Source organism: Anarrhichthys ocellatus, unplaced genomic scaffold (genome assembly GCF_004355925.1).
Source record: "Anarrhichthys ocellatus isolate YVR2014 unplaced genomic scaffold, GSC_Weel_1.0 scaffold10, whole genome shotgun sequence".
Lineage (NCBI taxonomy): Eukaryota > Metazoa > Chordata > Actinopteri > Perciformes > Anarhichadidae > Anarrhichthys > Anarrhichthys ocellatus.
The window spans coordinates 1,399,477-1,425,970 of NW_022280040.1; the positions used below are offsets into that span (position 1 = coordinate 1,399,477).

General features: G+C 41.6%; 1 protein-coding gene across 1 annotated transcript in view; it reads left to right on the forward strand.

The window, feature by feature from the left end:
• LOC116385090 (trichohyalin-like) overlaps positions 1-26,494 on the forward strand; it is a 94,313-nt gene that overhangs the window by 61,898 nt on the left and 5,921 nt on the right. The window contains exons 21-28 of the mRNA XM_031850286.1: positions 3,513-3,597; positions 6,008-6,119; positions 15,873-15,982; positions 16,267-16,341; positions 17,482-17,575; positions 17,678-17,718; positions 21,885-21,987; positions 25,026-25,308. Coding sequence (XP_031706146.1) covers positions 3,513-3,597; positions 6,008-6,119; positions 15,873-15,982; positions 16,267-16,341; positions 17,482-17,575; positions 17,678-17,718; positions 21,885-21,987; positions 25,026-25,308 — 903 coding nt within the window. The remainder of the gene's footprint in view (positions 1-3,512; positions 3,598-6,007; positions 6,120-15,872; positions 15,983-16,266; positions 16,342-17,481; positions 17,576-17,677; positions 17,719-21,884; positions 21,988-25,025; positions 25,309-26,494) is intronic.

Genomic DNA, 26,494 nt, shown 5'->3' on the forward strand with positions numbered 1-26,494 from the left:
TCCACACTTCCACAAAAACAGAAATGTGATATTACCACCACTCTGTGCTGCTGATGTGCATCTGCCTAAAGATGATGAAATCATTATTGTGTGTGTGTGTGTGTGTGTGTGTGTGTGTGTGTGTGTGTGTGTGCTGCTATCCAATCTGGATCCCTGGACGCACACGTGCACATGCCTCTCTCCTCCAATTCACCTCTATTACTAGCTATAATCCCATTTCACACTCTATCGATCCCCAAAACTGTTGTTCACCGGAACCAGCAGCAAACACTGGCATTTCTCCCCATCATTTCACCGCCATTGTTCTTTATTACACAAAGAAGCCCCCCGTTTGTCTCAGAGCAAACTTGGCCCCGCTGAAATATGAATTATAAATGTATGGCTAATAAAAGAGAACGGGGGAAAGAGAGAGAGATAGAGAGAGAGATAGTGAGAGAAGGGGATAGAGATAGAGATAGAGAGAAGTGGTTGGTAGAAACATCAGAGAAAATGACTCCTTTACAAGAGTCTATTGATCAGTTTCTATCAAAGGGGGATGTCAGACATGAGATTACCTGGCAGTTTGAGCATTAGGTGCCGTGTGTTATAGCCCCGGGCCCTTGTACCGCTGCCAGAGGATTGTAAATAAAGCGAAGAGGAGAGAGCAAGAGGGGAGTGTATTGGGGTGTATGTGTGAGTTTTAGATTCTACGTGTGTGTGTTGCTCTTTGTCTTTGTTAGTGTTCACTGTTGTGTGCATATGATTTTTATTTTTTTTTTTTCTTGTGGTGTATTTGTGTGCATGACTGTGTGCGGCTGTGCGCCTGCACCTTTTGGCTTATACCCAAAAGCAGTGTTGCAAGCCTATGAAACTTCAGAAAGAGAGGGAGTGAGTCTTGGGAGGCTTTGGGACGTCTCTCGGGAGCACCTTAGCCCGCTACGAATCCCCCAACAAAGCCAAAGGAAGCCCCTATGAAGCCTTATGAAGCTTTTATGAGGGCCAGGCAGGGCCCAGCCCAGCCCCAACCACTGATTCAGGGTTAGCCGGGTTCTCGTCCCTCTCATGTTAAAGGTTAGCTACGAGAGCGGGGTAATCTGACTGCAGATCTGTGAATATAAACTGATGCTGTATGATGGGCTTTGTAGCTCTTATGAAGGCATTGAGAAGGAGAGATTAGATTATGAACTAATGTCATACCATAAGTTGTGAAGCCAGTATAAAAGGGTCAAGAAATTAAGAGACCCAAGATCGCATGTCTCATTTCCACTGCATGGTTCGGCTTGACTTGACTCCCTCTTGGTACCAGGTCCTTCTCTCTATTTTGTGTTCCACTGCCGATAGTACCCACTCAGTGTAGGCCGGATTCTCACCTGATCGCCATATCTACGCAGCATTAAATGACCTGATATCAACTTCAACGCTACATCCGCTGAATCCTTCCATTGGCAACCAAGCAGAGGAATGTCAGCACTTCGTCAAATGTATGGCATAGCGTTCGGCGTGGTTTAAAAAAAGAAAATCTGGGTAGAGTGTATAAAAATACAATTGCCGTCACTATTGACGGTTGTATGGCAGGTTTGTGCAAGTGACAGTTTTCTCTGACCAATCAGGGTTCTAATACCGGCTCGGCTCACTTGGAACTTCGCTAGAGGCGGTACCCAAAAAAAAATACTACACACAACTTTTGCTGTTGGAAAACCAAAAAAGAGTGCATTAAGTAGCGCCGTGCCATACCATTGTGGGGAAATGAAGCATCTATTTTAAGCTATTAAGAAGAATTGATTGTTGAGAAATCCACAATCCTCTGCGGATCCTCTTTTAATGTGGAAAATGTTGGCAGCATTTGGTCATCAGACTAAGCTAAACATACCACACATCTTATTTTGTCTAAAGTAAACTCCTGCTGTATGTCTGTATGTTTGCTGCTTTCTACTTTTGTGTTTTTTCTTATTTTATATAGAAGTGTCTTTTCACTTAATTTAGTGTTTCTGCTGTGTGTGTGTGTGTGTGTGTGTGTGTGTTTGGGTACAGATAGGAGCGCTTATGTAAACGGTCAATCTATGCAGCTAATTGCTCTCTCTGTGGCCTCCCCTGGTGGGACGTGTCACTGAGGTCACCTCAAAACTAATGCTTTGATTGCGAATTTGATCCCCCAACTCAAGTTTTCATATTTCTGCCTTATTGATTATTGAGATTCATAAACTCAAAACTCAAACTTTCACCTTGAGATTTAGTGAAATAGCCAAGGTTGAGGCGCATGCACACACACAAATAAAAGTGTTTTTGCATCGTTAAATATTTAGTAATTCCAGTTGCAGCTTCAATTTTCCCAGGGCTTCGGTTTAAACAGTTTGGATGCTGCAAAATCATAAATGAATCATGGCTTTATTAAATGTAGATTTTCTTTTCTCCTTTTCCTCCATTCTGGTATTGGTTTTAGCTTCCCCCTGTTCAGTCTGTAACCACCACTACCATCACAGTGTGGTGCGTGGCCCGAAAAGCATCACAGCAATACAATAAACATTTCTCTATTCCACGCACTCAAATACACATGCACACCCACAAAGTCATGGTCCGTCCTGTAAATATTCAACACACACACACACACACACAGTACTCAGGAGTGCACCTCTACATATTCAGCACACACACCTCTTCAATATTCACTAGCCTTGACCACCGATGGCTGACAGTTTATGTTATATTCAATGAATACTGAATATAGTGAAAAGGTTTTAAGAGCTATGAAGAAACATTGACTCACAAAATAGCATACAGAACAAAAAAAAAGGGGGGGGGGGCGGGGTAAATCCTAAATTTTAAATTCAAACAAAAAAGGGCCTGCATAAGCATACCTAGCCAAGGAACCACTCAATGTGCTAAACTACTAAGTGTAGGACAATGGGGTTTTATTGCATGTAGGCGGAGGGGACGGCTGAAAAGGGAATGTGATTGAAGGGATGCAGTCAGTAGTATGAGCTCTACTGGCTTGCTCAAGGTAAAGAGTGCCATCTATTGACCAACTCGGGGAGCGCGCTTTTATGTCTCTCAACAAAAGGGCTGCCGCTTCGTCTTAAGTGCAAGCAGTGCAATACTTTCACCTCTGCCTTCTCTGCCTCTGAAAGGCATTCAGCGCTTCTTCTGTGGTCGGAGTGTGTTTTTGCTTTGAAGGTGGCTCGCGGTTCATATTTTCATGCTGAACTTGATGCGAATCAATAATCACCTCTGTGTATTCAAGTTTTGTAAATCATTCTTTAAACCTTGGTCTGCTGGAGCATGTAAGTTACTGTATATAAATACATGTGTTCCATATTTCTTTCTTTAAATGAATTAGAAAACAAAATGAACTCGGCTTCAAGATCTGACCGTACATCTGGCAATATAATATCTCATTTAGAATGTATATTTTTTCCTGTCGTATGGACATTTGAATACTCTTTAATGAATCTTAACCAACAGCATCTGAGGTGAACTGTTGCTCTTCATCTCACACTTTTCTGCCCCTGTCTTTCCTCTCTCTCTCACCTGCTCAGTGGAGGAGTTGGCAGCCCGTGCAGAGGAGGCGAGGCGGATGGAGGGTTGCCTGAATGAGGGAAAGCTAGCAGAGGAGAAAATAAGGTAAGAAGGGAAAGAGGGAGAGAGGGAAAGAAGCTTCCTCTCTTATCCTATTTCCCATGGTCCCCTGTGTAAACTCGGTAATCAAAAACATTTAGCTTTTTCGCATGCGGCGTACAGTAGGCCGTATAACTGAACATGTGTTGAACAGAACAGCCCTAAGCTCTAAATACGTGCCTTGTTTAAGAAAGTCTTCAAAGTGAAATGCCTAACTTTTTATTATTTCTGAAGATTTGGATATCCCAGCGGAAAATGAACTTCTGCACCCGAGTGAATCTAACAAATGTGAAAATGTGTATTGATGGGACACGGTAGGTAAGCAGCTGTGAGGTCGGGGAGTTCAGAGTTGAGAGGGGCGAGACCCCCGGTTGACCCCTGTGTGTCACCAGAGCTGCGGTGATGACATCAGCAAGCATGTATCACCCAGGAGGAGTGTGTGTTTGTGTGTGTCTGTTTGTGCGCACATATTTGCGGTTGTGGCTTTGGCTTCGACACGACTTCACTGCAACGGTCTCATATAGGGAGTTTCATGGTTAAGTTGAGCCATGGAACATTTTCATCTTCAACGACAATTTCAAACTCTGCATGGAGACTTTATAGGTTACATTATGAATTATTACATTTTATTACAGTTAAATCAATTTTAGGTAGTGAATGGTAAAGCAATCGCTGTGTCTGCATATTATATCCATTTGCAGAATCATGCTGTTTACTGTTTAACCCAGTATTATCTAATAACTGCAAAGACATGAAAGGTTTTTAAGCAACAACACCATACTAATGGCTTCCATCTGTGCTGTGGGAAATCCCCTCCTTTCTCCACAGGATGCCTCCTCTCTTCCTTTCCTTTCTCCCTTCCACTCTGTTCATCCGATCGTGTGTTCTCTCCATGGGCCGATCTATCAGGCATTTTCTCTCCTTTTGGTTTCGGCTGTTCTGCCTCAGCTTTTACTACCACTGAGTTACTCTGTTAGTTTTAGCTTCAGTGCTGCAACATGTAGTGAATTAATCTGCATATTGAGATAAACTATCATTTATTTGGATACATTTTAGAATGTAAATATATATATTAATGATTTGAAAATATAATAATCATTTCTTGATGAATACTGCACTTGTTTTTTGACTAAGCTTTTGTCCATCTATTAAAGATTTAAAAAAACAACAACTCAAAAATACCTCAACTTTGAGCTTAAATGATTTGCCAATTAGTTGATTGTTGAAAGAAATTAACTGGCAACAATTTTGATAAATCATTTAAGTCATTTTTCTAAAGTAAAAATTGCCAGATATTCTTCCAGTTTCCCTAGAAACTAAATGGAAATATCTTTTGAGTTTTGGACTGTGGGTTGGACAAAACATGTCATTTGGACAAATCACTTTGAGTTCTGGGAAACTGTGATGGACAGTTTTCACTGACGTGTTATAAATTAAGTGATTCATTGATTGACAGAGAAAACAAAACTCAATAATAAAAACAATTGATAGTTGCGGCCTTAAAAAAAGTAGAATCTAGTAACTTGTGATAGGTCAATGTTTTTGGTAGTCAATAGCCTAAATCAATAACTGAAAAAATAACAGATGATGTACAGAGGGAGAGTGGTAGATATTGAAATGTGCATCATTTATTGGGTATTTTCTATATGTGTCAATTTAACACAAATGCCATTTAAAAAAACTAATGGTTAAATGCTGACTTTGTGATCTTTCACTGCATAGTCATTCTTTTTATTTTACTGTAAAATCTATAATATACTAACTTTAGTCCACTGTCCCAAAACCTTGCTTGAAATATGTTTAATATTAATTTTTCATTTGCTTTTAGAGGTTCGGGTCAAGAGTGGGGCTGGTTTGTTTTGGTGCATGTGTGCATGTGTGTGTGGAGAAGGTCGGTTGGGGTGTTGAGGCTCACTGAGCGGCCGAAGCGAGGCTGTGGAGGGAGGTTTGTGGAAATGGTAATCATTTGTCGTATTGATCTCGCTGTAGCCAGGGCAGCTGGCACACACAAACTTGCTCGCACACGTGTACACACACACTTGCAGACACTAACTGACTCACATGCACACGGACGCACAGTTGCGTGGCAGGAATAGACCCCCTCATATTGATCCCCTTCACATTCCCTTAGCTCGGCTGCCACACACACACACACACACTCACACTTACTGGGCCTATTTAAACACTCCCACAGATCTTGATTTTCGAGAAAACTTCATATTGAATTAAATACTTTCAATGTGTTTGTCTTTAGGATGGTTTATTGTAATAATGAATGTGAAATTATTTAAATTACTTCAAAAAAAATGCATCCAAGATATTGGGGTGACTAAAACATAGTGACTGATTTTTTTAAAATATAATTTACCTTATTCTAGTACGGTGATACATTTAATTGCTGTGTTTGTGTGTGCAGGTCAATGGCTGTGAGGCTGGAGACAGAAGTGGCAGAGCTGAGGAGGAATCTTCAGCAGGCTGTCGATCACAAACTCGAGGCGGTGCGAGAGAAACGGGATGCCGTGGAACAGGTAAATAAATGCACACCAGACCTGAGTGACACAGCCTCTGCAAATGAGTCTGAGCGTTTCTTTGAATTGGCTTGGAGCACAGCGCAGGTGAGGTGTTTGTCATCTGAACAATTCTAAGATACTCACAGAAAGCTATACCAATTTTACCACTTAACGTCACTTAAATGTAATCATCTAATCCTTGTGGCCAGTAGCGTATTGATTTTTGTAAGTGACCCTACCCTTCTTATAAGGTGGATCCACTGTACGACATAAACAGGTAGACTAATACGCATATGTTGAGGTTTCCTCTCCTCGCTTCATGCCCTCCAAGGTCTTCCTCTCCTCTCCTTCCCTCCTCTTCTCTCTCCTTCTACCCCCCCCCCCTTACCTTTTTGATGATTAGTGGCATATATCCGGTGCTAGAGCCTGGATTATCTTGTCCAAGAGAAGGAGGGGTGTATGCGGGACCTAAACCTGGCAAGGTGATTTGGAGCATTAATTCCTGGGTGTAATATTCCCTGATATTCCCTAATGTTCTGGCTGGGAGCGAAGGGGGAGGGCGTCTCAGGGGAGAGCAGTTGTCAGAGCTGAGCCGCCGCTGTACAAAGGCAGAATGGATAATTAAGGGTAAAGCCAGGACGGGGAACTGATGTTCATTTAGATTCGACAAACTTTGAATTCCGTCCTAAGCTCCTGTGCACAGTCGTGCTCTCTTGGATCTTGATTTTGCATTTTGTTCTGATACTTACTCTTTTTCTTTTCTCCCTTCTTTTTCTTTATTTTTCTCTCTTCATTCTCCTGTTCTCTGTCCCTCTCTTTTCTCACCCTTTTCCTCCATACTTTTTCCCAGTCTCTCCATTTCTCTCTCTTTCACTTGCTCTTCCTCACCTTACTTTTTCTTTCACTCCGTCCTTGTGAATAATGCAGCCCACATAGCATTGCTCTCCTTTTTTCTCTTAACATTAGTGCACCAGGGTTTGACAATAGTGATCGCCCAGGGCCAGTAAGACACTGACTTAGGCCAGATGATTGGTCAGTCAGTAGCCAAGCCAGTGCTTGCGAAGAGTTCTTCATCTATATCTCAACGGGTAAAAATGCTTTCATGTCGGCCTTTGCTGTGTGACTGCTGAGAGAGTCGTGGGCTTCCTCTCTAACTTTAGTTTGGCTTAGGCCTGGGAGGGATCATTTGTATGGTTGTGTGAGTGTGTGTGTGTGTGTGTGTGTGTCTGCAGATAATCTCGTAGACTACTGGACATATCAGCCTCATGTATGACTGTATGCTCATGGACCTCTTGTGGTTGCGGTGATTCACAATTTTTGAAACACCTATTTTATTACGTTTTTCATACAGTCACTGACTGCTCCTCGCTCCTCTTTACTGGGCGGGATCAGGGCCGCAAGCATTTCTGGTAACCGTCTAGGCTAAAAACAAGCCTTGCCTCGTGTCCAGCAGGCCACATGTTGGCCTTTGTTGTGGCTCAAAAACTGACATCCTTCGAAAAGTTTGGCCTCATTTTAAACCAGAGCATCTGCAGATTAATTTAATTTCCTTCAAGTTAGTTACAATACAACATGACTAAATCCCTGTTGTTGTTTTTCTTGTTTTAAATCTTCACCACCATCTTGACTGGAAGGCAGCCGGGAGGGATAATTAAGTGAATTTCAACTCTCCTTTGTTTGGGAGGGAAGATGGAGACTGGCTCAGATCTGCACTCTACTTGCGTGTACTTTTCTAGTTTATTCTCACATTTGTAGTAAACTGTTTGGGAGTGTGTGTGTGTGTGTGTGTGTGTGTGTGTGTGCGTGTACTTATCTGCATGCGTTTGAATATGTGTCTTCTCTGGCATGCTCTTTCACTCATACACAATCCGTTACACTTCCCCTTTGCGTTCTTGCTGTGTTCCATCATTTCAACAACAGATGGGCTTTTCAATGAATCTGACTCCAAACAGTGTTTAAACACCAGTGTGATGGCCCTTCTGACTATGACTCCTTCATTAGGTCTCAATCTCTGTTATTGACCAGCAGAAGATGAATTATCCGCTGGTGAAAAAAATCAAAGGGTTTGAAATGGTAAATGGTACACTACAGTGGCCTATAGAGGAAATCTATATTACAAATTGCCTCAGTGCACAGTAGCTGAACCTCAGATAGCTCTGTCTTTCTGTGTGTGTGTGTGAGTGTGTGTGTGTGTGTGTGTGTGTGTGTGTGTGTCATTGTATACACAGTGTGTATATGTTTGTGTTTGTTTTATGTGTGTTACATGCAAAGTCTTGTTTACGTTTTCCAGGTTTGTTTAATGTTCTTTTCTGACATGAAGAAAAGGATTTGCATTTTATCTGCCAGTCAAGTTTGTGCTTGCATGTTTTGCCGCTCGGCATGCACGGGTACACACACACTGACTTCACTTGATCCTGTCCCTCTGCATGAGTCCAGTTCAAATGCGAGTTGTGGTAAACATGAGGCGTGTTTTTGTGACTGATCAGATCAGCCCTCACTCCTTTTCCCTCTTACTTACTCTCTCTCTGTCTGTCTCTGACACACACACACACACACACACACACACACACACACACACAATCACAGTCATTAGTGTGTTTACCTCAACTTCTCTTAGCACAGAGTAAACGGTTTCAAACAGCTTTAATGAGGATTTGCAGAGAAGTTTTCAGATAGCAAAAGTTTATAAGCATGTTTTCATTCCCATAAAGTTTTTACAACTATTGATGTCATCCTATAGAAGTACAATTAGACAGTAGCTTTTAATCATTCCTAGTCAGTAGGGTGCCTGCCTAGTGATTAGAGAGACGAGCCTGGTCGCTGCTTAAGTATACTTGAGCAAGACGCGCTGAATCACAAGAAGCTGTTTTATTCTGCACATTGAGGTTGACAAAGAGAAATGTAATTTGATCCATTTTTCTTCACCACTCCACAACTGATACAGTGATTTAGCTTCCCAGCGTTGCAGTTATCGAATCATTTTTGACACATACTTGCAGGTATCAATCACAGACAAAATTGTTTTTATTTGAAATGTGGCGGTGCAATCATGAGTGTGCAGTGTTTCTTAATTTTCCGGATGCCAACGTTCTCATCTGGTCATTGATCTCAAGCTAATTTAAGCTTAATTAGCTTAAAATGACCCACACTAGATCACCGTTTTTACACAAACACACACACACACACACACGTTTGATAATGGAGAAACGAGGACAGACAAATGAAACTCATTTGTTTAGTTGATGAATAAAGAGAAGTGGTCCAATTGTCTGACTGTTTAACCATGGAATGGCCTTTGTATTTGTTCAATGTGTGTGTGCATGCGTGTCCTTGTGTCCCATCACCCTCAAACACAGTTCATTAACCTACAGTCGTGTAATTCATCTGAGGGACGGGATGGACAGTCGAGCAGACACGGCTGCTATTGTTCTTGTGTTGTCTCTATAACTTTCTGTGTCCCTCTTAGCTGTCACTCTCTTTCTCTACCTCACAGTTGCTGTATGCAAAAGATCATGAGGGGCATATAATATTTAGCAAAGGAAGAAGGAGAGAGAAAGATGTGGAATAGGTGCATAGATATTTAAAGGTTGTTTCTCTCTCATTAGGCTTGGCCAATGGTTTCTATTTCCATATCATCCAATGGGGTATATTCAGCATCACCAGGGGGCAACAAACAGCGTGGCTCAGCCTCTGTTGTCCACTTTGAAATGCTTGAATCTTTCAGCGTTTTGCAGGCAATACAGTTAGTAATGTGAATAAACATGTATACAAGTTTAAAGTCTAAACATTCAATTCATTTAATAGCAGTGTTTCCTCTATTCAAATTATTTTTAAAAGTCTACGTGTCTGTGCTGAGCACAACGATGTCATATCCAAAGCTAGTGCTGTGTCAAATAGTTCAACGCTTCATTCATAATGTTGACATTCAAATTATTACTAATAACTTACAGAGGCATCGTGCGCGATAGTCCACCTTCTCTTCCCCTCTCTCCGTCGCTCTCTCACCCACACAGCCAGCGATACGGCGCTCCAAAAGTAAACGTTTATTGAAATAAGTTCAATGTAATCATTACATAATTCACATTATGTTTTTCATGGAAAGTCATTTTCTGCTTCAATCCAAAGGCTTTTTAACGGCGTTTTAGCCTTTCAGAAAAAACACTTTCACTGCGACTAAAAACTCCCGCTTGCAACAGTGAGGCCCGGACCTGTGTTAACGGAGCGGTCTAGCACCAATCTTACAGCACCACAAATTAGTACATTCATGTAACCACCACAACACAAAATCATATCATTCCCAATTTTTTGACGACAGACATTCAAAGCTTCATTTGGAAACCTACAAAAATGACATTTTGACACAGCCCTATCCATTGAGTTACCTTCTCACATGTTTGGTGAGCAGGCATATGGAGAACAGAGATGCTATAGTTAGATCCATGGACAAGAGATGGCAAATTGGTTTGCAATCTAGGATTTTAAATTCACTGGTCAGTCGGGCTGATTAACGGGGCTCAGCAGCTCCACCAGAAACATATCTAACTGCACAGCACAGCAGATTCTAAGCATCTTATGAATGAACGTATGAACAAACTGTTGTCGATCAGTCCTTCAATGGTTGATATACAATCCGATCGCTGAACACACTTATCTCACTCTTAGGTCACGTTTAGTTTAGTTTCATATAACGCTTTAGAAAAAATCTATCACTTAGTCAAAGTTCAGACTCTTCACTTTTGTATACCTGCTTGAGACTTTGGTAAAGGAAACTTGTATAATGAGTGGAAATACAAATACGTAGGATTGCTGTTATTGTAATTACTCAAGGCCATCCGTTAATCATCTCACCTTAGCTGCAACTTTAACTACTAAAATCCTATTCACAGATTGTGAAAGAGCTATTTCGTGTCACTAATGATGTCTTTAAATAGAGTCATTGTCAGTCTCAGAACCAAAGAATAAAGACTACCTATGAAAGCAGGTTTCTTCTTCTTTTCAGCATTTTGCCGCAGCACCACTTTTATTAAGTGGTATTTGTTTTAGTAAATAGCATGTCCCACTTCTCATACAAAGGCTGCTCTCTAAGAGAGCATGTGAATAGGATGATGCTCACTGATAACCCTGCATTTCTGAGTTCTGGCCTCCTTCACTGTACTCTAAAGTGAACTGAGGGCCTTTTAAGAAGAGATTGGCCTTGGCACTTTGTGTGTGTGTGTGTGTGTGTGTGTGTGTGTGTGTATGTGTGTATGTGAGCAGAAATGGTTTCCTACAAATCAATCATGTAGCGGAAAATAATAAATAAATGCTTTCCCACCTCTACATTATTTTATATTCCAACATTCTATTAAGGTGCAGAAATAACGCGGCTGGTAGTGTTTTTCCAAACTCTTGCTGCATCAGCTCATCACTAAACAATGCAGCAACAATAAAAACCTAAAATTGTTCTTTTGTGCTGCTGCTGTCAGCTAAACACTGTTGTAGGATGGTCACCTGGACAACTAAACATCGGACAGTCTGCTAAATGGGAATCCCTCACATCCAGGACTCACTTATAGCTTTCTATTGTAGGAGCTTACCAACAAGTAAAGCAGTCCTAGATGCTGCACAACACTGTTTGCATCTTTTTTCTCCAGTGATCCTGCTGCAAACCTCAAGAACTGGCTAATTCAATCTAATGCAGAGTTAAGTTAATAGGTTTGGTATTTTTTGAATGATGCAAGTGCTCACATGACTGAATTTAGTACAATACCAAAAAAGAACTCGCCTTACTTTGATCATTTTAAACTTATTTTTCTACAAAACATCCCCTTTCAGAAACTAGAAGAAAGCAAACTTCTCGGAAATTAAATGTTATTTAAAACAATTATTCTTGCGATGAATTTGAATGCAATATTAAATAAAGAAATGCAAATGAAATGCTGTCTAAAATTGGTAATGTTACGATTAAATTCAGAAACGGTGTGATCCGAGGCTAGGTAAAGAGCACTCCGAATATGTGCAAATGTATGGACACATTTACAGTCTGCACCCCAAAACACAGCCAGAGTCGTCTCTATATTTTAGAGTAGCACAGGATAGATGTGGTAACTTCATCCAGCTGGTGGGTGAGCATCTTCTACCAAGGCTGGTAATGTAGTTGTGCTCACGCAGGCTTAGACACAAGATAGGGGACTTCAATGATGGCAGCCTTTGATAAACAACCCAGCAGCATGCGTAGGAGAGTGTGATAAAAAAGGATTCTGGGAAAGGAGTGAGGCCATGCTGCAGCAGACGAAGGTAATTAAAGAAGCCATCATCAGCATCATTAATATGCTAGATCTGCTGTGGCCCACTGACTCGTCTAATGGAGAACATGTCATCATCGTCACCATTAGGGACACACAAACATACGCACATGGTCTTAATGTTGGGTCACGCCATGATTATCACCATTAAGCCTAGAGTGAGAAGACCTGCTTAGGGAGCGTCATTCTCTCCTGCCACCGTACTCACACAGACACACACACACACACATGCCTGTAGATCTTTAATTCAGACCCTGTGAGTGATAAGTATGCATATTTAAGTGATGTCAGGCCTGTTGGGTCTTTTAATTAGACAGAATGAATGAATGTTTTATAAAAACGTGTTTAACAATAAATGTGTTCATTAATTTGATGAGAGGGTGTGCTCTGAAGAGTTGAGTGGAACAGAGTACTGGCTCGTATTTAGCTCTGGCGGTTTGATGGTGATGGTAGCAGCAACCAGTCCCTCATCTTCATATTCCTCTCTTTCCCAAGAAAAGTTAACTTTGAATTATGTTCATCCCACGACCTTGGACAGCTTGGTATGTTTTAGTCCTAAAGCTGATGTGCAATGTGATACTCGTCCACAGCTCCATGAAGAATAGAAAAGAAGGAAAATCTATTAACTGCTTAAGTCCCCATCAATTTTATTTATTTATTTTTTTTTTTTTTTTGGCCTGCAGATACACTATGAGGTTTGTCATAAAAGTTCATTCAGATGTATAAGTTCAGAAAAAAAGATTGCACCAAGTCCATATTGTTTCTATTGTCAATGAAAAGTGTGGGCTGTGGACTGGACAACTCTGCGTTATTTTTGATAGAGCAAACAAATCAAAATGACAAAAACTGTTGCAGCAGCTGATCCCACATCCTTCACCAGCACTGCAGTGGTAAACTCATATTCTCTAGCATAGACCTGAAAGGACCAGTGGTATCGCCCGACTTGGTTAGTGTGTCCCAAATGCATTTTGTTGCCCCTTTTAGCCCCCATCATCTGCTAAAATATTTGCGCAACAAAACCAATCTAAATGTTAAGTAGGTATGCTACTTTACTCCTCCCCCTGCCTGCAATTGCACCTCCTTTGTGCCTTTTTCTCTAAATGTCCGTCCCGCTCTCACACTCTCCCCCTCTTTCTCACACACCCTTTCACTGCCTCCCTTGACACTGGTGGAAACAGAGTGATGGTGCGTAATTTAGTCCTAATCACAACATCAGACTTGTGCTGCGATTTACATCCCTCCACTAGCCGAGCCAGTCGGACGGTCAGGAGAGAGATGTTAATGTGGGACCACAGGTAATTACTGTCATTACAGCGTAGATCCCGCCTGCGTGAGTGTGTGCATGCTCATGCGTGTGGAGGTGTGTGCAGATGCGTTGTGAGTTTTGTGGTGTTTTGAGCTTTTGAATGGTAGTGTTTTGATATTTCTGTGTATATAATTACTATTGGAGTATTAACGGGTGGTTTTAGGCGACATAAGAACTTCCTTCACAAGAAGATGTGTCCGTGCATGACATGAAACAGGGTATCCACAATATGTATTCCATTGTTGACACATGCAATTACAACTGATGCCCTGACTGAGTTTACTCTTCAAAATTAAATGATTTGTTTGGTGTAATTTCATCGTTACTTCAGTTTGTATTTATAGCCCTTCCTTATTCTGATTGAAGTTAAAAGTCAAATCTTTCATCATGTTATTAAATTTGAATCATTGATTATATACCGCTGTCATCTTCACAACTTCCTATCACATGTGAAGCAGCCTATTCATTTGTGTTGTCCTCTTCTTGAATTGCACATTTATTATCTCACATTAATGTGACATATGGGGGGTTGCCCATGTTGCTTGTCTCACAGACAAACTCAAACCTTTCTGTTTTTCTCTTTTGACTACAATCTGACTTTACTGAAAGTCACCTCTTTATGACAAACCTCATGTCAGCCTGGTGGCGTTAACCTAAATGTCCTGAAATACAAAACAAGTATGTGAAGTATGCAATCGATTTCGCCAGCGCTGCAATGCATCCTTTTAGCCAACGTATGTATCAAGTATCACAACTCTGGGGTTTTTTCATTCATTGTCCGCTCCTGAAGTATTTGATGTCGCAGCAAATTGTTATACTACATTGCACATTTTGCTGCAATAATACAGAAGCAAAATATGTGACGTTGCTGTGAGTTGTTGCACGAATTTCGCTTCTCTTAGATACAGTTGTACATGTAAGCATGTTATTTTCACTTCAACCTTGCGGTGCACAGGTGACCGTGCTGTGAGTGTGGATGTGGCTTGTAGGAGTTTGACTTACAGTACATACTGACATAATCCCCAACAATCACTGGATCAACAAGCAGACACAAAGTTACAGACTTTATGAACACTACAGACAATTCGTCTCTGTTGTATTTGTCATCTTGATGCTTCTCCACTCTTCGCTATATTGTCCTGTTTCGACTGAAGTCGTTTGATGAAATGAAGGCTCACTTCTTTGATTACTCCTGCTTACTATTTTACAGTCCGCTCAGCATCTATAGGATCAGCTGTCTTTTACATCTAACTCTGTGGGGTTTTTTAAGATAAACATCAGCAGGAAAATATGTTGGTGTACGTTTGGGATTCAACAAACACACACATGCACACAGTACATGATTCACCTCACACAGCAGTTGATATTTTTGACATTTTGGGTTAATCGTATGACATTTTTGGAATCCTTAAATCATGGCCCACATATTGGAAACTTTTTTTCATGTTTTCCCAAGTCTTTGTGGGAAAATGGTATGGTATATCAATGTGTTTCCATGGCGATAAGGGTAATGTGTCAGGATCCCAAGAGTTTAGGCCTGGAAAGGTCTTGACTGATAAGCAGAATGAAAAAGTCAGCAGTTTGGCCAGTGCCATCCCATCCCTGTTTTCACCCCTCACCCGTCTCTTCTCTCCAATCTCGTCCTCAGTCTGCTTCTGCTCTCCCCATCCTCCATCTTTCCTGCTTTGCACCTGCTTAATACCTAACCCTGTTATTTATACCTGCGTCTGCAAATGCCATCTCTTTCATCCCCCATTATTCTCCATTGAACAGTTTTTTCTTTTCTTGTGTTGCTATTAGGCTCTATTTCTGACATTTATTTTCACCCTGTCATTGCGCCCCATCTATTAGAGCCCCACTTATCCCTCTTTTTTTTACCTTCCTTTATTTCACACCTTTGGTGTGAGTGTAGAGTGAGAGACTTAAACCCATATCTGGAGTGCCAGTGTTAGAAGTTTATATCTTCCATGAATGAAAGTTATGTTTTTTTAAGCTGTAAAAACATCTGGTTTAACTAATGCATGTTGAAACAATGATGGAGTGAATGTTCCAGTTTCTGTTCATCACGAATCCAGTCAGAGAATAGATGGTGGGTTTTTAAAGTTAGGAAATAACACAGCATTAACCATTACTGTATGACAGCTTGCGTTGTGATAGGTAATGTTTGACTGTGAATTGTAGGTGGACACTCTCCTCTCGGAGCTGGAGGGGGCGCGGTCTGACAAGGCAAACCTACGCCATGAGAGTCAGCTGGTCATGACTAACGTCAACCGTTGGATTACTGAACAAAAGTAGGACCACACTTAACCCTGTGATGTGTTTTTTTGTTACTAATTCAATTCATTTGTTTTCGAAAAAAACAGTTCCCAGTACCTTGCATGCTTTTTATTTGATATGGGTTTTGTACACTGTAAAGGCGATGACCACTGAATAAATGTTAAAGTAACACCACTACATTATTAAGGTAAAAGATACTGTTTAACTGGTGGGTGTTTATGTCCATATAAAAAGCCTTATTTGGTTTAGTTTTCCACTAGGTAACATTGACATGTCAAAGTCTTTCTTCTCCTCTCAGGGCTTCCAGCGAGAACCTCACTGCCCGGATGAAGGCCCAAAACAAGGTGCTGCTCATCATCACTGAAGAGAAAGAGTGAGTCTTTGTTATCTACGCTACTGTTTCAATTAGTGAATTTTGGTGTGTGTGTGTGTGTGTGTGTGTGTCTCTCTCTATCCTGTTCAGTATGTTTGTTTACTAAAGATGCCTAAAGATGGGGGGTTAAACAGCACAGCAAACCGCTACACCTGCAAACTGGTGATTATATTGTGTGTGTGTGTGTGTGTGTGTGTGTGTGTGTGTGTGTGTGTGTGTGTGTGCACGCATATACAATGATGTGTGTGTTTTTGTGTGTAGTATGTGTTTCTGTGCATGTGTCGGAGTGATTCAGGTGGATTCTCTGACATGCTCGCACCTGACTGTCATTCTGCATATCTGCGTCATCATGACTCACGCACACACACGCACACACATTGGCATGGGCGTGACATATTCCTTTTTCCAGAGATCAAAGCGGTCCAGCTGTCTTCTGTCATCCCACCCCCTGTGGTGCCTCCCTCAGCCCCGCCCAGCAGCACCATAACCGTCTGTGTCTGCTTTTTTCCCCTCTCTCTCGTTCTTAAGATACTGTGTGTGTGTGTGTGTGTGTGTTTTGTTGACGTTTTTGCTATGGTAACCTGTAGCAAAGGTAACTGTCTTTTTACACCAGGAACACACGGGCTACGTGAAGTTGGAGCAATAGAATGTTTCTTACATGCACACAGGAACTCCCTGAACATAATAAAACGTGACATTTCTACATATCCTCCCATTAAATAAAAGTTTCATGCTTCTGATTTGTAATATAGTAGTACAATAAACATCAGAATTACAACTTGTTTTAATAGTTCTGGATACTGAGAAATCGGTGGCATCACAAAATACTAAAATAAATAGCCACAAGGGTAAGTAATAAATGGCTGCTGAAATATATACAGTGTTTCATTATAATAGATCATGATGTGTGTGTGTGTGTGTGTGTGTGTGTGTGTTTGTGTGTGTGATAATGTCTGAACTGCTAGTTAAATGCTCTCCTGGAAGCAGAGAAACACAGACACCATTGCCGTTGTGTGGCGGAATATTTTGTCTCCCATGTTAACTAGAGTCTCTTGATGATAATAGGTGTCTGTCTCTCTCTGTGTGTGAGTGTGTGTTTCTCTGTTAAATGTTGTCTCTGCATCTCCCTGGCTTCGTCAGGCATCTTCAAGACTCTAATGACACATTGAAGGCGGAGGTAAAGCGACTGAAAGAAGTGGGGGATGAGATGGCGAGAGACATGGAACGCTTCAAGGTGAACAAGTGCAAAGTGGAAGAGCAATGAACTACAAGTAGGGAGAGACAAAAGAGAGGCTTTCAAAAACAGGTTTGTCTTTCAATTTCTAATTGTTTGCAGGCCTGGATCCGAGACCTGGGCTTCCCGCAAGAAGAGACAACGTGAGTCATCTTTCTGTGTGTGTGTGTGTGTGTGTGTGTGTGTGTGTGTGTGTGTGAGAGAGTGTACATATAAGTGCATACATTTGCATTACATATGCATCCACCAGCTGATCAGAGTTTAGCATTCACATCCAACAAATGTGTTGCCCACCGTGTTTCGCTCCTTCACACACAATCTAGCCCGAACAAAGCTGATGATGGTAATAACAGCAGGAGTGCCAAGTTGTGAATGAAACACCCTGTGGGCCTAGCCACCTGTGTTTCCCCATGTGTGTATATGTTTGTGTGTGTGTGTGTGTGTGTGTGTGTGTGTGTCTGTGCGTGTCTCTTCGTCAATGTGAATACGTTATTCACGCTGGGCCTTTAACAATGATTACACTCCAATCAAGGGCCCATCCTCTCGTGCCTGCCACTCCCACGACTGTCAAATAGCATTCATCAATAGAGAGGAGATATATTTGATATGTTCATTAAGGCAATTAAAAGGAACGTGGCACAGATGGGATTGGTTGTAGGATGGAAGTGAGAGATGGAGGGTGTTTGCGCGTGTGGGAGAGGGTGTTTGTGGGGGCACCTGCCTGTAGCAGTACTCCCCATACTCCCAGTGTGACCCCCTGAGGTCTCCCTCATTAACGACCCCCCCTTCACCCACCTCACCCCGTTTTACACACATGCACACGCTCATGTTGCACCCCTCCCCTAACGAACCACCCGGCTCTGTTTCCAAAACGGATCAGATTTGTTTTGACTGGAGTAGGTTTCCATTGCTATTCAAAGCTGTCAGTCATTTTAATGATATCATTAAGGGGCCGCGACAGAAAGATGAATCGCTTTTCTTTGTCTTTCCCTCATAATTGCGAATGAGCGAGAGAGGGGGACAGAGCGAGAGAGGCAGTTCATATAGATGTATGCATAAGAGGGGTTTTGATTGAGCGAATATAATAACATGGAACGAGATAAAAACAGTGAATGAAAGCCTCTTCCATAGTGTCTCCTCATCCATTCTCTCTTCTTATTTCCTTCTCCCCTTTTCTTTATTATGAGGACTCCTAATTTATTTCATTTCATTATTGTAGACCCCCACACACACCTAACCAAAATGCCATATGTATGAAAATCATACATCCATGAGGCAACAGATGTGTCATGATATTTGCATGGCAGCCATATACATTCAGTGTATAAATCTCATTACTGGTGGCAAAGGGGATATCTGCAGTGTCTCTCTGCTGTCACTATCACTGGCAGCAATCGACACGGCGTGGAGGCTTTGTCATTAGATATGCCTTTATTAAAGAAATATATTATGATTGCATGGCCTTCTGTTCCAAAGCAGCCGGAGTGTCACGGCTTCACATTATGGATGGCAGTTTGTACCAGTAAAGCCCACGGAGAGGTGAGGCATTGAGAAGGTAAACATTTAGATTGATAAAAGAAACTGTTCGAAAAGTTGTTTCAGGCCCAAAATGAAGAGTATTGTATCAAATTCAAGGATGTACTTTATGTAAAGAGATGTCAAATTCTATGTCTACTCATCATCTGTTAATTGTATATGTCTTTATTTGGATGGCCGGTTGGAGATGCTGGTTGTTCTGAGACCAGGGTTTTTGGCTTGGGAACAATGCTCATTAGGATCAATGCAAAATTCGCTTCTGTTTGTGCCACGGAGCAGTGTCTATGCTGTAAATTAGTCTACTGCTGGGTTTGCTGTGAAATCTGAAAGGCATGCAATGCAAGCATAGATGCAAACATCTTCGTGTGTTGCTCAACAGAAATGACACTCCAGTCTCAAATCAATTAAAAAAATCTGTCATCAAAATCTTTCACAATTCACCTCAAATTATCTAAAGTGATATCTGAAAATATTCAAATGCAAGTGCACATTGAAATGCACTAAGTGGTGGAGGCAGAGATGGAGGCATTTTGCTGTGACTGTCTGACACAACCCATCTGGGGGGGGGGGGGGGGCCGCTCATAAAGCATCAGGCATCATCAGTCGCACCATTAACAATGTGCTTCCAATTAAGAGCACCCAGTGATCACAGCGGAGGATTTGTACAAACACAGGGAACCAAAGTGACAGAGAGACAGCGAGAGGAGATAAGAAGACTGCTGGAGAAGACAGTCAAGTCTTGCATAAAATTTGAGATGAGAGCAGTAAATAAGAAAGATGAGAGCAAGATCGGAGTAGTGAAGGGTCCATGTAGTTTATTGCCTGGTTTAGAGAGCACGGCAGCTTGGCTTTGACACTAATGACTGTAATTATACACACGCTGATTGGGTTAGGCCGCTAATTACACACATCCATGTTTGCGTGTAAGCACGGGAGCACATGTTTGCACAGGCGTCTCACATCGGGTGCATAAATCTCACACAGTTGTCTCAGCGGCGGCGATGTTTCACGATCTGCTGAAGACCGCATTACCATCTAGGAAAGCGTTTAAATCATGTGAGGAATCTGCGGAGATGTTGCGCTTTGGATTTTATGCCTCCTGTTTTTCCCTTTGCTGTAGCAACTCCTCTTCTAAAAGGCATTTACAATTTAAAAGATCAAAGGAAACGTCAGCACTTCTTCTTATTAATGTTCTTTGTATCGTCATTACGGTGTGAAATTAAAAGATTTGGAAGGGTCAGTTGCAATTATGTTAAGTTTATGAATTTCATTTTCAGGAAATGAGGTTTCTTAAAAAAAAAAGAAATGCTTAAATTGTCCAAGCCTGATTAGTTTGTTGGTTAATAGGCAGTGATCCAGATTATGTTCTGACAGCTGCTGTATGAATTATGAATGAATGAATAAATTAATTATTATTAAGAATAATTTCATCATTGATATTTGACTGAAACAGTGAGCAGTATATTAGTCAAACATTAATGATGACAAGAACAACAAATAGATAGAATCCCTTCCTTAAGTGCTTCACTGTGTTTCTTCTTTTCTTGCTTAAACTGTTTTTTATTCAGTTTTATAGCTATAAGCTGTAACTCAAGGTTGCATCATATTCCATAGAAAACCAAAAGAGAGATCCCAGTCGAGAGATGGTACGGTGGAAAGTGTTTTCATGCAGTGGAGCTACCGTCACTGTTGTTTATGTTATTGTCTCTTGGTTGAGGTTTACCATAGATGGTTACAAATACATGGGATCTGAATTCTTCCACTAATGAATCTCATAAACTTTTCCGACAAAAATGTCAGTTCACATATTAGCATCTCCCTCAAGTGTCTCCACAGATCTTAAATGTTTTAAGTTATCGTTAATAGGGAGAAAAGTTTGTGTGTGTGTGTGTGTGTGTGTGTCTCAGCTCACCCACATCCACAGGAACAATAATGCCATTTATTAGCGTTGCGATGAGCGTGCCCGTCTTCTCAACTGAAGCAAAACGGGACCGTCTTTCCATCCACTGCTCTGATAGAAAATCCCAGCTTGCTCTTTTACAAGAAAATTAACATTGGGGAGGTACAGTGGTGCTTTAATGGGCTAAGAAGTCTTCAATAAAGTATTTAGAAGGTTTTTCCGAATGCTAACTGGACAGGTTCACTGGGCCATGAAGGAAAGAGCGTAAAGCGGGGGCAGCTAGATCTTCAGCCCGCACAGAGCACCATTATCCACCGTCGTTAATTTAATAGACATTCCTTAGTCAGCCCTGGGTCTGAAGATAGCAGACCCCAACATTTGTTTGTCATTTCCCAAAACGTTTTTAATAAACAGTTAAAATCTTAAATGGCTTCTTGTACTCTTAATGTTCCCTGGCTGCGGTTGCGTTCGTTTTGTTTTTGTATTTTTTTTTCCCCCGTTTTATAAGCGCTTTCATATATAATTTAATGATTTCTGGAACTCATTTGCTCACCCATCTTTGAGTTTAGTAATAAGTTATAATGAAGGTGATGTACGCCATCTTCTTCATGCCCCAGATTTTGAGGACATTTGATTGGAACTGTTTTTTGTCTCGCAAATGCATATCATTGAACAAAAATACTACAGTTTAAAAGTTGACCATGACAGGCGAAGTGTATACTTAATGTGTTTTTATTGGAAACTACAACTACCAGCCAGTTTCAAGCAGCAGCTGGAAAGTAAATTTTATCATTCTCAAACGGGTAGTAAGGTTTATTGTACAGTTCATTTCTTATATATGTTTGTGTGTGTGTGCATACGCTTATGTTACAGCATGGAAAAGCAGGGTTGTGTGGCTCTAAACCTCAGCAAAATCGAGGACATGCAGACTAGACTTCGAAGCAACCTGGAGGCCATCAGAATGCTAAATCAACAAGTAAGAGCGCACACACACACACACACCAGGTCCTGACAGTCCTTTTACCCGGCAGATACAAACACACACCCACGCACCAGCCCACCTGCTGTTGAGCTCACACAGAAGAGGAAGCTTTCATATGTCCAACTTCAAACACACACGCACACTTACACCCAGGCACACACAGACATCCATTTCCTCTTCCTACGATAAAAGTGAAAAGTCTGCGGCGGGGGGGGGGGGGACAAATCGTATCGGGGGAAAAGCAGTGACGTTTCTTCAACTGGTAAATGATTTCCCTTTCATGACACTGAGAGAGGGATGCATATCAATACAGCCACGCTGATCTCTCCATGACAGCATAGGGAAATGGCCCGCTGTGATAAAACAATGTGGGGGGAAAGACACAGAGGAATATTCTGAGGAAAAGCTGACATTATTTTATTTTTTTTAACTGTGTTGAACTTCAGAAGAGTCAACAAATCACCAAAGGAGAGACAAATCAAAAGTACTCCTCAGCCCCCTCAGTTCTCCAAAACTCCAAGGCCTGGGGAACGGCTCACCCGTCTTTAGTTCGTCTATGGAATGGCCCGCTGATTGACGAGATACGACAAAGGCTGGTACTTGTTGAAGTTTTAACGTAGTGTTTTTTTCATTGAAAAGCAAATGGCATTGGCTGCACGTACATGGCAAAGAAAGGTGGAGCAGAGGAAGAGAGAGGTGTTGTTTAACAGATCAGGTGTGTAATAGCACCTCTTAATCTCTAGTGTGAATCATTACACACATCGATCCAACATGGACATTCTACGCACACACAGACGTACAAGCACGGTCGGAAAGGACAGGCGGTTCATTTACACGAGGCCATTCCCTTCACTGTCCACTGGACAAACTCACGTTCACACGTTCACACAGATACAGATATCAGTAAAGAAGCTGGATGGAATGTCTCCGTATATCTACGTGAAAGGAGTCAGGTTATAAATCAGGTCTGTGTGTCTTCTTTGGATCGGTCTCATTTACTCACAGTCACAAACTGGTTTAGTGCTGTTGCGTTCTCACTCGCCCACAGGCGCATATTAACACCAGCTATACAACACGCGCATCCTTGATTTACATCCGACTGTCAAGCGAATTTCACGCAAAACTTTTGAAATGTCACACAAAATTAGATTTGAGTTAAGTGATTTTCCATCAACTGGGGGTGAAGATGAACATCAGAGTGAAGAATTGGGATTATTTCAAGGCTTGATTAGCTTTAAGCGAGCTGGCACTGTATTGCGCTTTAGTGTCGGCTAATGTCCAGGTTGTTGCACGCTTTCATGCAAAGATGAAAAAGAGATGCATAAGGCAGCTGCAGAGAGGGATGGGCCGACAGGTATTCCACAGTATATTCTGTTGTTGATCATCCTATGCCAACGGAGCCCAAACTCCATTAAAATACAGAAAATGAAAACCTTTTTGCCACCGAGAAGAAATTTACTCAAAGTTTGCTGTCTCTATTCATCTTTTCTAGCTCAGTAATTTTCATAATTTGTATTAACATACTTGAATGGAAACCCAGCTTTATAAATAAAAAAAGGTGCAAACACACACTCATGCACCAGCAATAACACCCCCCCCCCCCCCCGACTTTCTGTCTCTTTCGTTCTTTCTTTCTCCCCCACTTACACACATCCTGTTCCTCCAAACATATGCCCACCAGTTCACCGCAATATGTGAAGGTTGAGGAGACAAGCTGTGATTTTTAATTTCACCCCCCCCCCTCCTTTGCAATTAGATAAGCATCCAGAGCAACCAAAGAAGAGGAAAATTAAACAGGTCCCCTTGAATAAACGGTTAATTATAAATGTCAACCTCAATGTTTTTCATCTGGAAATTCTATTTCTTTTGGCATAAGATGAGATGAACACGTTGTAGGATATTTGCCTGTTGAAGATAGTAAATACTCTATAAGCGTCTCAGGGAGGTTTTGACACATCGACATGCCATTGGCTCTTCGAGGGTTAAGCCTAAGACTTTGCTTTTCTAGTCATGAGATGTAATACATTTGCTCAGATTTATTGTGTGTCCGTGTGTGTCTGTGTGTGCACGGTGTCTGGAAGGGTAGAGTTAGCAGAACCATCCGGAAATGTGTCTGCCTCATCTCCGTTTGTGTTTCCCTCTCCCCCTTCACACACATACATGTATGCGCGCACACACACAGACACTCACACACACATGGCCAGACATATCGATGTGACATCATTCTTGAACCGCTGCATTCACACAAACACAGACACACACACACACTAAAAAACAGATGTGGATGAGTGCAACTGTCCTTACCCGTTGTGTCTCTCCCTTTTATCTGCTTTATTACAATTTTTAGACTGGCACATCTTGCATATAATTACAACAAATGTAGACGTCTTGTTTTATTTAATTTTTTGCATTTAAAGACACTTTTTAACTCGCACTCCTCCCTGCCTTTACCCAAATGTCCCTGTCAAAAAATAAAACACCCTCAATTTAGCTAGTCTGTAATTGTGTTTCAGGGAGCCCAATCATGTTCTGACGATGTGCGATTTGTTTTGTGTCACGGATGATTTTGTGTCAAATCGACCTCTAATGATCGCTCAAATTGGTTGTTTTCATGTAGAAATTTACACCGTCGCATGACTCCGACTTGGCAACCATTTCAAACTGTGAAGTCAATGCTCTCCTGAAAACCCCCTTGCAATTTTCCACTTGCATTTCTGTTTCAACAGGCATGAAAGTAACTGTGAAAGATGAATTAAGCACATAATGGGATGTCAGCCACTTCATCAACTTGATAGCTGTTGACTGTTGATGTTTGATATTTATTGGTGGCTTCGAATTAAGTTTTGTAATGTGGTTGATTTAAATAAACAAGTGTGATGTTTAAACTTCCTTCAGGCTTCACCAGAAAATGTCCCTTGAACTGTTCCACAGTCACACGTGAAGGTTTATATAACTACTGTTATTCTCTTTGTCTCTACATGTCTTTCGCTATGCATATGTCTCTCTCAATATCTCTTTCTTTCTCTTTCCAGTTAAACTCTCTCAGCAGGGAGAATAAGCGGTTGCGTAGGCAGCTGGATGAGGAGAGGTCCATGCGTAGACAAGTGGAGCAACTGATCCCTCTTCCTCCCACCTTCCAGCAGAGCTCCATCGTCCACCTCCCCCTCTCCCCCAGTGCCCGCCCAGCTCCTCTCTCCACCTCCTTGTTCTCATCCCTCCGCCTCCCTCATCCCCTGAGCCTGGACAATGCGACAGGGGACACTGATGGGATTCTAGCCCAAACCAAGCTGAGCGGAGCTGGGCTAGAGAGACCAGGTGAGTCCGAGGCGTTGGGTGAAGCGTTCTGGATCAAGCCGAATTCCTCACTGGAAAACGCTTGGTCTGGGAGGACAAGCAGGGATCTGAAAAAATGAAGCCCCCTGAAGAGTTTGACCTGTCATGACCTGTAGACCTCCACCTCCTCACCAGGGAGTGTAGTCAGTATGAGGTTAATGTCCTGCAGGTCAAAGTCAACTCCCAGGGTGCTTTTTGCCTGAGGGGGGCTCCAGAACCAGCGAACGATGGAATTCCCTCAAATCATCAAAAATCAACTCAACAAATATCTCTACTGCTGTGCCAAGAAGAGATTTATTCCAAGAATATATTCACTTTTCTTTTTAATAGATTCTGACACTTAACATAAAAACGCTATTGATTTCATCCTCAAAATGCTGCAACGCTCTGAATAGTGGCAGCTTAAAACATTAGCAATTATGCCTTCAAGTAATGATCTTGTTTTGCAACAAAACTGTAGCACTAAGCACGAAAATATATTTTGTCTGCACTTCTTTGAAGATTGTGACAGTTCTGATGAACTATAATCACTTTAATTCAACTTAAATAGTCAAATGAACTAAACAGAACAAGTGACTGACTGCACAGTTGTTGACGAATGTGTCTTTACACCAGCAAAGAGTCGCGCTTTGGATAAATGAGGGACGGCATATCATCAGTATCCACAGACATACCTCAGACGTTGACGTGGATGGCTGTTACACAGTCCCTGATTACGCTGCAGCTGTGCGCCATGTGTCATGCATCTACTGCGGTGAATGCGTCTGAATGTGCGTGTACATCATGTGTCTGCGAGGCTTCTGTCTCTGCAAGTGCCTGTGGATGAATGTGTGCCCGTGTGTGATTGAGTATATTAGATGTTTATTACCGTCGATGTTGTTTTATATTTTGTTTTCTACTTTAAAAACTATTTATTGATTTCTCTCTGTCGCTGTTTTCGAAGCCTCCGTGTTGTAAAGACGGGGAAATAAAAACGGATACATTTGTTAGTGGTCATACATTTCTCACCATTTTTTATTTCATCCGTCAATATGTCATAAATATTTTGCATGTGTATAACAACAGGCGAGCACTGATACGTGTTAACATTAGACATTTTTACTGTTCGTGATTTACATAGTTTCACATGAGTTACAAAGATGTCGAAGCGTTGGTAACCAGCAAAACC